This window comes from Necator americanus, chromosome II, assembly GCF_031761385.1.
Source record: "Necator americanus strain Aroian chromosome II, whole genome shotgun sequence".
NCBI lineage: Eukaryota > Metazoa > Nematoda > Chromadorea > Rhabditida > Ancylostomatidae > Necator > Necator americanus.
The window spans coordinates 22416470-22430638 of record NC_087372.1 but is presented as its reverse complement, the minus strand read 5'-3'; the positions used below and the strand labels follow the sequence as shown (position 1 = coordinate 22430638).

Genomic DNA, 14169 nt, shown 5'->3' with positions numbered 1-14169 from the left:
GATCAGTGCTGAGGCGTTCAGTTCAGGTATCTACCCCACCATAGAAAAATTTTGTTTACCTGCATTGTTTCGCAATTCCGTTTCCAATCCAACTATCCACTCCCTGTATATTAGATTGAAGGTCAGTAGTGTGTTTTTCAAAGCATACTGTTCTATGTATATTTACGGATTTATGATACATTATAAAGGTCCCAATAGATGGACACTGTCCTTACAATAAAGACACTATTAAGGTGTTCGGAAAGTATCTGCCGAAATACGGCAAAACTTCAGAACAATACAACTTTTTAACAACATTTAATTATTCGACGAAATAATCTCCGTCAACATCGATAACCTTCTGTCAACGTCTCACAAGATCACGGATTCCTTTAGCGTAGAACTCCGGCGACTTGGAGGCGAAGAAAGCCCGAAGGTCATTTTCGAGGTGGTCACGATCATCGTAGCGCTTCTCCTCCAGGTGATGCTGAAACGATCGGAAGAGGTGGTAATCGCTCGGGACCAGGTCCGGGCTGTACGGAGGGTGCGGTAGAACTTCCCATCCGAGCTCCAGAATTTTCTGGGAAATCTTCTCCGCGATGTGAGGACGCGCGTTATCGTGCAGCAGGCGAACGTTGTCGAGCTTCGCGTGCTCCTTGCGGATCTTGTCGGCCAGTCTTTGCAGTTGAGCGCAGTAGACCTCGAGCCACTGACCGAGCTTCTTCACCATTCCGAGAGATCGCAGTCCATTACTCACGGTGAACAGCGAACAGTCAAGACTGGCAGCAAAATACCGCACGCCTTCATTTGGATGCTGCTCCGCCAGATTCTTCAGTTTGTCGAGCGATATTGCAGTCGGTCGACCAGAGCGAGACTCATCTTCGAGTTTCTTGTTTCCGGCTTTGAAGCGTTGGAACCAGGCGCACACAGACCGCTAGGAAGGGGTTTCAGTGCCGAATACTTGACTTAAGTTTCGATGGGCTTCAGCAGCGGGGTGGAAAGATTCAAACTCGTAAAGGAGTTCGTGTCGAATATGGGTGAATTGTTCGGCCATTATAAGATGAAATAGGCAAGAAAGAGGGAGCCAGATATGTTACCTGTACACAAGCGGTAGTGTCCTTATATAATATATTTAAAACGGGAACTTCCAGAACATCTCAAAAAATCTGGGCTACTGCGAAGTTCTCGGTAGATACTTTCCGAACAACCTAATATTTAAGTAAGAATGGATGAGTGAAAATCCTTGTAGTGTTTCTAAAATCAATCATGGCACTTGTTTTATGATTTTTGACGCGGACTGATGGAACAAACAACGCTATTCATGAGATGATCATATGACTATGTGGGAAACACACAAGCGGCGCGGTGGAACCAGCAGCTGTAGTAAAGGAAGGACTTCCGCTAGCTCACTTATATCTACAACTCGGGGGAACTTGGCGAGGCCCCACTAACTTCGCCCAAACCGTAGAGCCGTTTCGGCCTCAACTGCTTACAAAAATGCACCGAACACTGGGAGAGTGTGGTGACATTGCCTCATTTCAATAATGGCATTGAAACAATAACAAAAGGTCAGGTTAACAAATAACATATGTTAAAGTGAAGGTGAAGGTCAGAGACGTAAAATTGTCACAACGTTCTCGTCAAAGCACATTAAAAGGCAATTTCTAACAAATTTGGATCAAAAGATTCATTTCAACTCCACAACGAATTCTGTACAAAATGTATATCATCTCGTCGTACTGAAATTTAGAACGACCTCCTTATATAACAGTTCTTTCCAACAGCAATGACCGTGCATTGGCAGTCCTCTGTCGTTCTCAACGAAAACACGATTCAAAGGCTGCAGACAGCTAGAATAAGTGTTTTAAATGAAACCAACTGGGTTCCTATCAAAATGGAATCTCAACGTGGTATTGAGTAGATAATATGAATAATCAACTAACATACTACACTGCAAACATGTTCTGTGCCAGAACTTGCCCATTGCTTCCACATATTTCACGTCAATACCTTCGAAACAACCTGAAGTTCACGCTCAATTTCTAATATCTTTAGTTCTCTTTGGTTACGTTTGTTGCCTCTTGGTGCTATTCCTATTGTTCCCTAACTCAACAGACTAGTTAAAATGAAATCTGTTAAACTAAGAAATCTGCAACAATTTATGCGTTCGGCATAACTCTGTTCTATTCAATTTGCTACATAAGAATGATCTATTCAAATGCATATGCATGAAAAATCTAAGGAATTGTCGTATGGCAGCGAAAAAAAAGGGCCCAGAACTTGCTGTACGTGAAATCTTAAGGTAGTGCTAATCGAAATATTCGTTTTGGATTTGTAGCTACTAACATTCTATCATGTTTTTTTCGAAATGTTTAATGGCAGAATACCACAAAATTGACGATGTTTAGATCTCTTCATTAAAAAATAAGGATAATGGTCAAGGTTACGAGTACGAGCGTCATCACGCTCAGTTTCCCCCAGATTTCCTAAAAAATCGGATAGGAAACAAGCTTCGGATTTCCATTTTCCTACTGGGCACCTTATAACGCACCCGCGTTGTACACGCGCCTATTCACAGCAGCGCGGGCGGGCTCCGATGGCTCCGCACTTGATGGTTATTGAGCGTTCACAACCGTGCGCTCAATAACAACCAAACAGCTAACCACAACCACCTATGACCACCCTAAGCTGTCGAGGAAACCTCACTGATTTATGCTGGGGGCCACCCACAGAGGTCGCGCGTTGTAGGTATCACAGGAAAATTCAAACTCGAAGGCCTTTTTCCACCCCGATAATTCTTCTTGTTCTTGTGCACGCTGTAGCTTCCTCGTTTCCCATCGCTCTCGAACAGTTTTCCATGAGTAACTACGTAGATTACTCACAGGAAAGCATGAGCGGACGAACGACAGTGAGCAGCATTAACGACATCTTGAACAGCATGCCCCCAAGATGTAAGACAATTCAGTTCCTTCCCTAAGGACTTGCTCCTTGCCCTCCTCCCAACTGCCAACGACTGCTGATAAACTTACTTCCAGTTGTGAATGCAAACGGCTCCTATTTTACATATTATCAATATACACGCATCGCGTCAATATGCACACATTAGTGAAATCTTTGGTCGAACTGGGCATCTAATGATGATGATGATAATAATGGGCATGGTGATAATTTGTCAGTGAGCTAAAGCTAAACAGAAAAATGCGTCAAAATTCGTTGCTCAGATTGATAATGACGCGAGTAATATGGATGAGAAGTCCGCATAAATAAATGTTCAAATATGGTTCATAAACATTCTCCATTTAGTGTACCAGGAAGGATGTTATGTTGGCACACCAAACCAGATATAGAGGAAGCTTGGTTTACCTTGAGGTTGTGGACGCGCCAAGTTTCTCTCACGTTGAAGTTTTGTCACGCGGGATATTTGGTCAAACCGACGCTCCAAAAAATACCTCAAGCTTCGGTTATTAGACCTTTATCTTTGAAGGCATCACCCCATGATTCTGAGGTGGTACGGATTCCAGGTGGAGTATTCGTATACGGGATCGTAGATTATGGAGAGGGGGTGATTTCGTCCATTTCTTCCTAATTGCCGTAAAAATGGCCCGGAAGATACGGCTTCGAGCGTTCCGGCGCGCTATTTTCTACAACGAGTTCGATTGGAGCGCACCAGCCGTGTGCACACGCCGCATCTTCCGGGCCGTTTTTTACGAACCCATCTCTCCATAATCTACGATCCCGTATACGAATACTCCACCTGAAATCCGCACCACCTCAGATTCGTGGGGTGATGCCTTTAACTTGGACACATTACAAAACATGAACGCGCAAACAATGACAGCCAAAGACGAGTAGCTTTATCGAAAGCGAATTAGGAGAAGAGAGTGTCAACATAAAAACAACAGGGTGACAACACAAGAATACAACGCATCCAGTGCGAGTTTGCACTACGCGGATGGTACGGTGAAAAACCCCATCCTGCAACACCTACTATGAACAAGAGTCACGAAGAAAGACTAATCCACAAAGAAGCTATGCGATATTAAACGAGGGGGTCTAATGAAATTTATTATGAGAGATTTATCGAAGAGAACTATCTTACTACATAGAGATTTATGACATGATTTATGTACTACATACACACTAGACTTAGCCTTATCTAGGCCTACGATCCCCCAACCGATCCAGCCAAACGCACCGAGTCCAAATAAAATCGGTTCCTACCATCCCATAAGGTCTCATTCAATAGAATCAATACTCGAAACGCGCAATAATGTGTCATCCAGTGGGCTGCAGAAGGCGAGTGTAGATCAGGATCGCTCCTTTGATAATTGATTTTCATGAGGACGGCTTTGCGTCAGAGGTACCATTCCTTTGAGCTGTTCTGAATTTGGAGTGTTATTCCCCTTCAAGCAAATGTATTGGATCCTTCGCAGAAGAGTTTCGTGAGCAAAAAGTACTGATGACATGGCAAATGCATATAGAATCAGTCAGCAGGGCCACGAAGTACACTGTCTTATTTTGACAATAATATTGCTTATGTTCAGGGGATTAGGGAAGCCACTTTTGTTGTATTCACCAATTTTTCACTCAGAATTCACTCAGAATGGGTGAAATCTTTTAATGATGAGTATGAGACTGTAGTATTGCGGCTAAAGTTAGGGGTAAGCTTAATGGATTGAAGTTAGTCGATTAGAGAGCTAGACCTGTCCATAAATGCACAGGAGTGTGACTCCCATCAGGCAATTGACCTCTTGTTTTCTAGTGTGTCTGCATTTTTTGTTCAGAATGAGTATATCAAAAATATCAAAAGGCTACATTGCCGGAATAACGGCAAAACCTTGGACAGTTTTCTACATACACTTACCGTTTATAAGTTCATAGTTTCTCAATCAGACATTGACTATCATCCTTCGATTCACCATGAGCGCCTACCACAGTGTTCCATCTTTCTGAGAAGGTCACAATTCCCTGGAACCTGGGGGAGTTGAGACTCAAAAAACAACGACGGATTTGAGGTCACGGAAAGGATCGAACAGTTTTTGCTTCAGATAAGGCTTAGGGGCGCCGGGGTCAAGTCTGATGGAGCGAAGTATGAATAATATATGGATAAGAGACCGTTTCCCAAGCCAGAACCTCAAATTGGGGGCCGCTTCCGCGACTATATATCGGGGAACGGTCAAGAGTGCCGTATGATGTGCCGCCGCGTATCCAGGAGGCTAATGAGCGTCGTTAACTGCACTGCGCGTCTCCTGATACCGTCATAATCGCTACAGTAGCCTGATTGCTCTTCTTGTGCTACGTCTTCAAGACGCCCCGCCTACGCCCTCCCTTTCCTCCCATTTTGCCGCGTCTACCGCTCTTACGACGATTTTTTTTTTCGCCCCGCCTACAGTTCTTATGATGCGCTTCTAAAATCGAACGGAAAGGAAAGTACCTGTTAGATGTTGTTCGAAGGTCTACATAAAGTGCTTGTAAGTTAATATAAAATAAGGAAAGAATGAAATAGGTTTGTATAAGTGATATGCGATTTAGGAAATGAAATTATCCTGTTTCGACGTATTACGTGGAAAACACTCATTCTTCTCTGGGAATGCAAGAGATGTTTCAAGAAATGTCCCACTGATCGGTGTTATGCTATCTTCTTTAATTTTTTTGCGCTTTTTAGGGATTTCTTTTTGTTTATCTAGCTGGGTAAAACTGGCATGGAGTTTGAAGAAGCATACAAAGTTCTATTATATAAAACTGTATAAAACGCACAAGCAAGTATTGAAATATTTGACATGCGCTCTATGTAAATATTATATCTAAGTAAAATTTCGAAAAGGTAAAATGTAGAAAGGAGTTTAAAGAATGTATAAAACGTAATAAGCGCATACTTGCTGTTACTTGCTTACAAGTTGCTGTTATTGTAGCTGCTGCAGTTGAAAGTTGAACACGAATTCGTAGAATGGCATTGTGACAAACACATACTTATGTGCTGCTGGTTGTATATATATATATATATATATATATATAAAATTATGAGATGTGTGAAAATGCATGTATGTTATTCCTTTCCCTGGAGCATCTTTCTGAGATAATTTTTACTTATGTAAAGTTACATTGGATAGAAGGGTCTACTTCTCTTTTATTCCCAGTAATATGCACTTATTTTACTATATCCGTACATCAGAATTCGCTTTCGTTTTTGACTCCTTCTCCCTTCAAAATTCGCACTATCCACCGCTTCGTCGCGTGCGGTATTGATAAGAGAGCAATAAGGAGGCGGGGTGTAGGTGATCTCAGGCGGTCGAGGAGGATATCTAGGTGGTGGAAAGATAGCCGTAATTACGCGGAGGAGCGCGGTGCTGAAGGGAGGACAGGAGCGGTCAGCCGGTTTTCACGGGTACCTCTTGTCCCGCACCCCCATATATCCCTCTGAGAGTGAAGAATTCCCTGCAGCAAAAATTATTTAATTCTTTCACTTCAAATCAATCGTTGATTGTTCTTTGTATCTCAGCCTCTAACTTCAGGTCCCAGGGAACTGCAACTCTCCCAGAAAGATGGAGCACTGTGATAGACACTCATGGTGAATACATCGACGGATGATCGTTAAAGTGTGATTAATAAACTATAAAACTGTAAGAGGAATGCGTATGTAAAAAATAGGGAGCCAATTTAATGTTTTCTTCCCTAATTTTGAAGGATGTTCCTGCGTTTAAAAAAGTGAAGGGCAGCGCATACTCGAAGAAGAGGATAACTAGTGATGTTTAGCAGACAGAAAGGACTGTCGCATAAAAGAAAACCTCCAGAACGTGATTACTAACAAGGATAAAACCGAATAACAAGTATTATACCACATATCATTTTCGTCCAAGCACCTAGCAAGCGTTTAGATACAACATAGCTGTACGAGTTGCTGGTACTTCCCTCATATTTAAAATGGCGTTTACTGAAATTTTCAAGGTTGGGATTTCTCCATTATCATTGATGGACTAAAAAACATCCTAAAAAACATCCAATTTTTCCAAAATGTTACCCGGCGTATCAATATCTTTAATGCAATATGTCGTTTACTGTTATTACATTATTTCGAGTTCTTGTTGGGCGCCTTGTTGAATGTTCACTCTGAGGGCTGCTGACTGAATCACTGATCACTGATGTCTATAGATTTCCGGGAGAGGTTCAGAGTTCTCACTGTGGCACTTGCGAACTACAGTCCCATACCCATACCCATACTGCCCTTGGTCAGTGTTTCAAATATCGTTGTCATTTAAAAACCTCATAGGAACACTTTTAGACAACGGTCCAGTTTCTACTTACAACTGGATCAAAACGAAGCTTCATGAAGTTTGAAGCAACTGAAGAGAATCCAATCTCGACCATTTTCGGGAAAATTGGTTTAACCCCTTCACGCCTAGTGGGACATGTATTTAATTATCCCTAAAAGAATTTTTGAACGGCTACGACGTTCAAGAATTCATTTAGGGATAATTGCTAAAAGGCATCACTCCACGAATCTGAGGTGGTACGGATTTCAGGTGGAGTATTCGTATACGGATCGTAGATTATAGAGAGGGGGTGATTCCGTCCATTTCCTCCTAATTGCCGTGAAAACGGTCCGGAAGATGCGGTGCGTGCACAAGGCTGGCGCGCCCCAACCGAACTCGTTGTAGAAAATAGCGCGCCGGCACGCTCGAGGCCGTATCTTCCGGGCCACCTCAGATTCGTGGGGTGATGCCTTTAATGAACCGACAAACGAGTCTGTCACATGAGCCCTTTCGACCTTTGGGCGTTGCCAAGAAAGTTTGCAGGAAGAATGATTCTAAGTCGAGGGTTAGCATCATTTTCACATAGAATTTGGTTATGGGATCAATGTGTCCCAGTAATTGTTTTGTGTGGACATTTTTGTTCTTTCAGTGATATAGGCATTCATTTTTTTTAAAAACATATTGAGTATTTTGGTTAAGTTTCAGGTTATATATATATATATATATATATATATATATATATATATATATATATATATATATATATAATCGCATCTAGATCACACCAATTCTCAGAATTTTGAACACGACATTATATTTCTATCATTATTATTATTACCAGTCTGAATGTCCGGCTAAAGCCGGACTTCAGACCTTTTCTGGTTTTAGCTTCGCTCCCCTTCACTGATCAATGAAAATTGATAGTAGTGGTGTTTTCTGTAAAATCAGATTTGCGTTTTTAAAACAACGCTTTCCTTCTCTTCTTTATATTATAAATTACAGATTAAAGATTACGGGGTTTCCCTACCAAATGCGTCAATACTACATTTGGAGAATATTCTACCATCAGCTACAAACACTCCTTCGATGCCAGAATAATATAGATGCAATTTGAAAGCATTACTCGAAGTATGGATATTCCTCCTGATTTCCCCCAATAGTTTTCACAGAATGATGTTTTGGCATAAAATGACGTGAAACACATCATCCTACTGATAAAGATAGCGTTCCACGTCAGATCACATAAACGCCTTGCTACTATTTAAGCAACCGTTTTCATGCGCGTTTCCACTTTCTGACAACAGCACACGCTACCAACCTGAGGCGAGCGAAGAAGGAAATAGGCACTCAGAAAGGTGAAGAGCAAAGCGCCCAGTGGTTACGGCTATTAAACGGGTGCTACTATTTATCTTTCGCATCATGCACACTAAGTTATTGCGCACCAATGACCGGGTCCAAAGACGCCGTTGGACCCATCGCACCCCCTTCTATAGGTATCTGGCGCCGGTGGACCCGTCACACCCCCTCCTATAGGTATCTGGCGCTGATGGACCCGTCACACCCCCTCCTATAGGTATCTGGCGCCGGTGGACCCATCGCACCCCCTTCTATAGGTACCTGGCGCCGGTGGACCCATCGCACCCCCTTCTATAGGTATCTGGCGCCGATGGACCCGTCGCACCCGCCTTTATAGGTATCTGGCGCCGGTACACCCGTCACACCCCCTTCTATAGGTATCTGGCACCGGCGCACCAATTTGGCGCTGGTGGACCCATCGCACCCCGTATTATAGCTATAAGGCGCCGGCACACCAATGTGACGCCGGTGGACCCGTCGCACCCGCTTCTATAGGTATCTGGCGCCGGTGGACCCGTCGCACTCCCTTCCATATGTATCTGGCGCCGGCGCGCCAATCCGACGCCGCGGGACCCGTCGCACCCCCTTTTTCGAATTTCGTGACACACATACACACACGGACGAAGCTCGTTATTATATACCATTCTGAGCGTCCGGCTAAAGTCGGACTTCAGACTTTCTGTGGTGTTTGCATCGCTCGCTTTCACTGATCAACGAAAATTAATATTAGTGTTATTAGTTCTATGGAATTGGACTCGTGTATTTCCAGCAATCCTTCTTCCTTTTTTTATATTATAACTAAATGCGAAAGATTTCATAGTCTTCTTTCTAAACGCGTCACTTCTACATTTGCAGAACATTCGAGCCTCAGCTTCAAACACTCATCAATATATATTATAGACAATATTTAAAAGTATCTTGCGAAATATGGGTTCTTCTCCTGTTCTCTACTAACGGTTATCGAAGAATGGTGTTTTGGCATAAAATAACGTGAAAGGCATCATCCTACTGATAAAGATAACGTTCCACGTCAGACCACATAAACATCCTGCTGCTATTTAAGCAGCCGTTTTCATGCGCGTTTCCACTTTCTGAGAACGGCACACGCTACAAACCTGAGGCGAGCGAAGAAGGAAATAGGCACGCAGAAAGGTGAAGAGCAAAGCGCCCAGTGGTTACGGCTATTAAACAGGTGCTACTATTTATCTTTCGCGTCATGCACACTAAGTTATTGCGCACCAATGACCGGGTCCAAAGACGCCGTTGGACCCATCGCACCCCTTCCTATAGGTATCTGGCGCCGGTGCACCCGTCACACCCCCTTCTATAGGTATCTGGCACCGGCGCACCAATTTGGCGCCGGTGGACCCATCGCACCCCGTATTATAGCTATAAGGCGCCGGCACACCAATGTGACGCTGGTGGACCCGTCGCACCCGCTTCTATAGGTATCTGGCGCCGGTGGACCCGTCGCACTCCCTTCCATATGTATCTGACGCCGGTGGACCCGTCGCACCCCATTTTATAGCTTTCTAGCGTCGAGGCACCAACTCGACGCCGGTGGACCCGCCGCACCCCCCTTTTTGAATTTCGTGACAGACAGACAGACAGACAGACAGACAGACAGACACACACACACACACACACACACACACACACACACACACACACACACACACACACACACACACACACACACACACACACACACACACACACACACACACACACACACACACACACACACACACACACACACACGCACGCGTGACAGAATAAGCCTGTTATTATATACATGATCATGACCATGATGATATAAGAGATAATAATTGCCAATTCATTTCTATAGACGAAGGAATTCCTGTGATTGTGGAAGGGTCAAGTGCTTGCTTGCAGCTCCTTGAGCTCTTTGAGCATAGTCCAACAACAGCAAACTCATTTCGTGTTTGAAACAAAAAAGTCGACCAAAGAGGGACCAATCTGCCAAAAAGGTTTATGATCAGGGAGGTTTATTAAGAACAGTTTCTGACAAACTATCACCTATGACTTACACACATGTAACATCGTTCTGTTGTGGGACACGCCCGTCTCAGTAATGTTCCCGGAGAAATCCACTTTGGAAAACCTGGTTTGCTATGAATTATATTTCAAGCATGTTGAACACATTTCATTTGTAGAATTGTTCGGAGCTTTAAGAAGAAACAAGCACCAGCGTGAAAGAATCAAGTTTCTGAAGACAACGCTATGAAACAGAATCCAGGCAAGAGAAACATACTTACATTCCCGTATTATAGAAGAAAAAGATATCAAGCAAACCACATAAGAGTAAGGATTACCTGCACATTTTGGGTTGTTGCCGTAAAGATAACAATGTCGACATGCAATTATACCTTCCTTCTCTTCGAACTTTTCCTCTTCTTGTATTCTACACCCACATACATTGCACAGCAAGTGGTTTACATGCCAAATCTGTATATAATAAATTGCTTCGCATGTTACAAAGAATTTTTTCAAATGCCAGTATACATATGCATACTCCTACGTGTACTAGCGTACCGTTGCGGAATAATAATCATAATCCAAACCAAAAAGAGGGCGAACTAAGACTGAAGTTACGTGAGCTTTCATAAACAAGTTTAGTGGGTTGACACTTCCCAATAATATTCCAATGAAATTGATTTTAAAAAAAAACTCTCTTTCCGTCTTTTTCGTGGTGTCGTGCTTTATTGTTCACGTATTTCGATTACCACGAATCTCTATGCACGCCATCTGCTACTAATATTCACCACTTATAACCATTACCCTGGCTGGCTGCCTCTGGGCCCCGAACTACATCCATACCACTTACCGCCGAAAACCACTTCCATTGAGCCATTGACAGGCCCACCATTGATCCGCCGTTTACGTCGTGTATTTATGTTTTGCCATGTATTGTGGATATAAGGATAGAACCGCATGTATAACCGCGTCTACCGCAATATATCCACAGGGGATTAAGGTTGGATGGTGGGATCAGGGGCAGCCCCGAGGCCCTCAAAGGGAGAACCGGGCAGGGGGATGGGACCTTGGGCACGAGCCCGCAGGGTTCGGATTGGATTTGCAGTAAAGGAGGAGTGCCGGAGCAATGTGTAAGCTATGAAGGAAATGAAGCAAACCCTCCACGGTCTCCTCATAGTCAATGAGAAGCCACTTCTGATTAGTTCCACTTCTCTTTGTAAAATGATTATACAAAAAATCGTAATACTCGGATTTGACAGTTGTAAAAGTGTGTGAAGTATCTGGCGTTAATCAATCCGCTTAGGATGCCAATCCACGTTCATTTCAATTCAGAATAGTTTGAGGTTTACGTACGTGTACCAGGCTTATACAATGACTTGCGGTGGCTAACCGATGTGTCAAGTCGGTGTTTTTATCCTCCCAGACAAGTCTGGTACCAATTTATCGACCCCGGAGGGATGAAAGACTTGGTGAGCACTAGGACGGATTCCAACCTCCGATCGATGGTGCAGGAAGCGGAACCTCTAACCGCTACACTACACCCGCCCTTGATAGTTGTAATAGGTTTCGAATGTAGCAAACTCTCGTGTTACACAACTGAACATGAAATTAACTAATATGAAACTGAAAAACGTAAATTTTCATAGCCTTACTCTTCCTTTGGCGAAGAGAGCAGGTTCATGCTCTATTTTACGCTCGCAATGACCGCACGTGTTCATGGATACAGTGGTAATGACTGCATCTTTCAGACCTATCTCCACTTAGTATCTTTAGTAGGACTAGTCTATCACTGCACTGAATTATCGATGAGAGCGAAAATTGACCATGGAGATACAGTCGGGTCAAATGGACCTAAAACCTGGCGCCCTACCGCGCCGCGTCGTGCGCAGCAGCTTACGCACCTGCACCAACCTTCATTTCTTTGTGACCCGACTATAACACTTCCGAAAGAAGACGGTTGCTGGTGGGTTAATTGTAGTAATCGTTCCGCCTGGAATCAGTACCTACAGAGGAGGAAAGTACAGCGACACAGCCTTGTTTAAAGGCATCACCCCACGAATCTGAGGTGGTGCAGATTTCAGGTGGAGTATTCGTATACGGGATGGGAGACTACGAAGAGGGAGGTGATTCCGTCCGTTTCTTGCTAATTGCCGTAAAAAAACGGCCCGGAAGATGCGGCGCCGCACAAGACTGGCGCGCTCCAATCGAACCTCTTGTACAAAATGGTGCGCCAAAACAAATGAAGCCGTATCTTCCGGGCCGTTTTTTACGACAGTTAGGAAGAAATGGACGGAATCACCCCCTTCTCCGTAGTCTCCCATCCTGTATACGAATACTCCACCTGAAATCTGCACCACCTCAGATTCGTGGGGTGATGCCTTTAATGTACTATTTCGCCTCGAAAATCGCGAAAATCTGAAGAATGTGACTTTCAATCTTCAGATACGTTTGGATGGAAATGTCAACAAATTATTGTAAGCAGAAGAACCGTGGGAGGTTTCTCTTAAATTAACGAGAACAATCAGATTTAGGGAAGATATTACGAAAGTGCATAAAGGTACAAGTTTGCGATTGCCCACAAACATACACAAGACTCAGCTCGGATCTAGCGAACATAAGATTCATTGGCCTCAATGGTACATTAAACAGCTGAAATGAAGTTATATGTGGGTGAACTGTATTTGGTTTTTTTTTAGAAAGTGGAATTTTCACAAAAAAAAAATTCGATTTCATCTGACACTCTCTGTATAGATCGAAGAACGAATCATTTATCAGCTACTCATCGTTGATTCGATCTCACTAAAAACGAACGAAATCATAAAAATCTAGAAAATCAAAAATAAAAACTACAAAGCTACTGTAGGAGGTCTTGCAGAGAAATTGTAAGTAATTCTCTTGTCTTTTGCAACCGACAAACACAAGGATGACGCAGTGTGTTGCTCTAGAGATACTTTCTAATCCTAAAAGTCCACTTTCAACTCTTCAGCAAAGACTATCTTCTTCTGACTGCTTTATCTAATTAGTTTTTTTTTTCGTTGTATACACCCTTTATCACACTCACCCTTTATCACGAAATATGAGATTACATTAAAAGGAAATTCACTTATCTGTTTTCACAGCCGCTTCCGCTCAGGCACGTACACTTGTATTGCCTAATCATGAACCTGACTCACACACAAAGAGTGTTTGAATAACCAGAGCGGCCTTTCAATGTCCATTTCTCTCTCTGTGTACGAGTTGTTGTACTGTACTTTGCCCCCATTCCTACTCTTCGCAGCGCCGTAATCAATCGCTCCTTACCTGAGGTAAGTGGTGTGGACCAACAGGTCACCTCTTGCATCTCTCGACTCTTGCGGTACCCTCCAGTCTTGTTTCTTCACTGTATATCAGATGTGATTTTGTTTGTTTTCATTTGCTTGTTATCTTTTCAGACCCTGCCGTTCACTTTTGCTGCTGTTGCTGATATCTCTCCACCAATCTCTGTTTCTCTTCCGACTCTCGCGCTAGTGATCCTTTGCAAACGAGTTGTTTACTGTCATTTGCATCGCACTTCTGTCGCTGCCCCATCTTCATACTCAAACAATAA

The 14169-nt window shown here is 43.3% G+C and overlaps 3 protein-coding genes across 4 annotated transcripts; 1 reads left to right on the top strand and 2 right to left on the bottom strand.

Moving 5' to 3' along the window:
• Positions 1-343: 343 nt before the first annotated feature.
• On the bottom strand, positions 344-709 carry RB195_019035 (uncharacterized protein; the record flags this gene model as incomplete). The annotated part of the gene is made up of 1 exon (XM_064186712.1): positions 344-709. The coding sequence occupies one exon, from the start codon at positions 707-709 to the stop codon at positions 344-346; it is 366 nt and encodes a 121-aa protein (XP_064042593.1).
• Positions 344-12301, bottom strand: RB195_019033 (uncharacterized protein; the record flags this gene model as incomplete). Of its 2 annotated transcripts, XM_064186710.1 has the most annotated exons (5): positions 344-879; positions 1771-1829; positions 1923-2001; positions 10922-11054; positions 12236-12301. In XM_064186710.1, 5 exons carry the CDS (start codon positions 12299-12301, stop codon positions 344-346), a joined length of 873 nt encoding a protein of 290 aa, XP_064042590.1. The 2 variants fall into 2 exon arrangements, with proteins under 2 accessions (XP_064042590.1, XP_064042592.1); XM_064186709.1 differs by lacking the exons at positions 344-879; positions 10922-11054; positions 12236-12301 and adding an exon at positions 2862-2919 and having other exon boundaries at positions 1706-1829.
• RB195_019034 (uncharacterized protein) lies at positions 8674-9080 on the top strand (the record flags this gene model as incomplete). The annotated part of the gene is made up of 2 exons (XM_064186711.1): positions 8674-8762; positions 8963-9080. 2 exons carry the CDS (start codon positions 8674-8676, stop codon positions 9078-9080), a joined length of 207 nt encoding a protein of 68 aa, XP_064042591.1.
• Positions 12302-14169: the final 1868 nt, after the last annotated feature.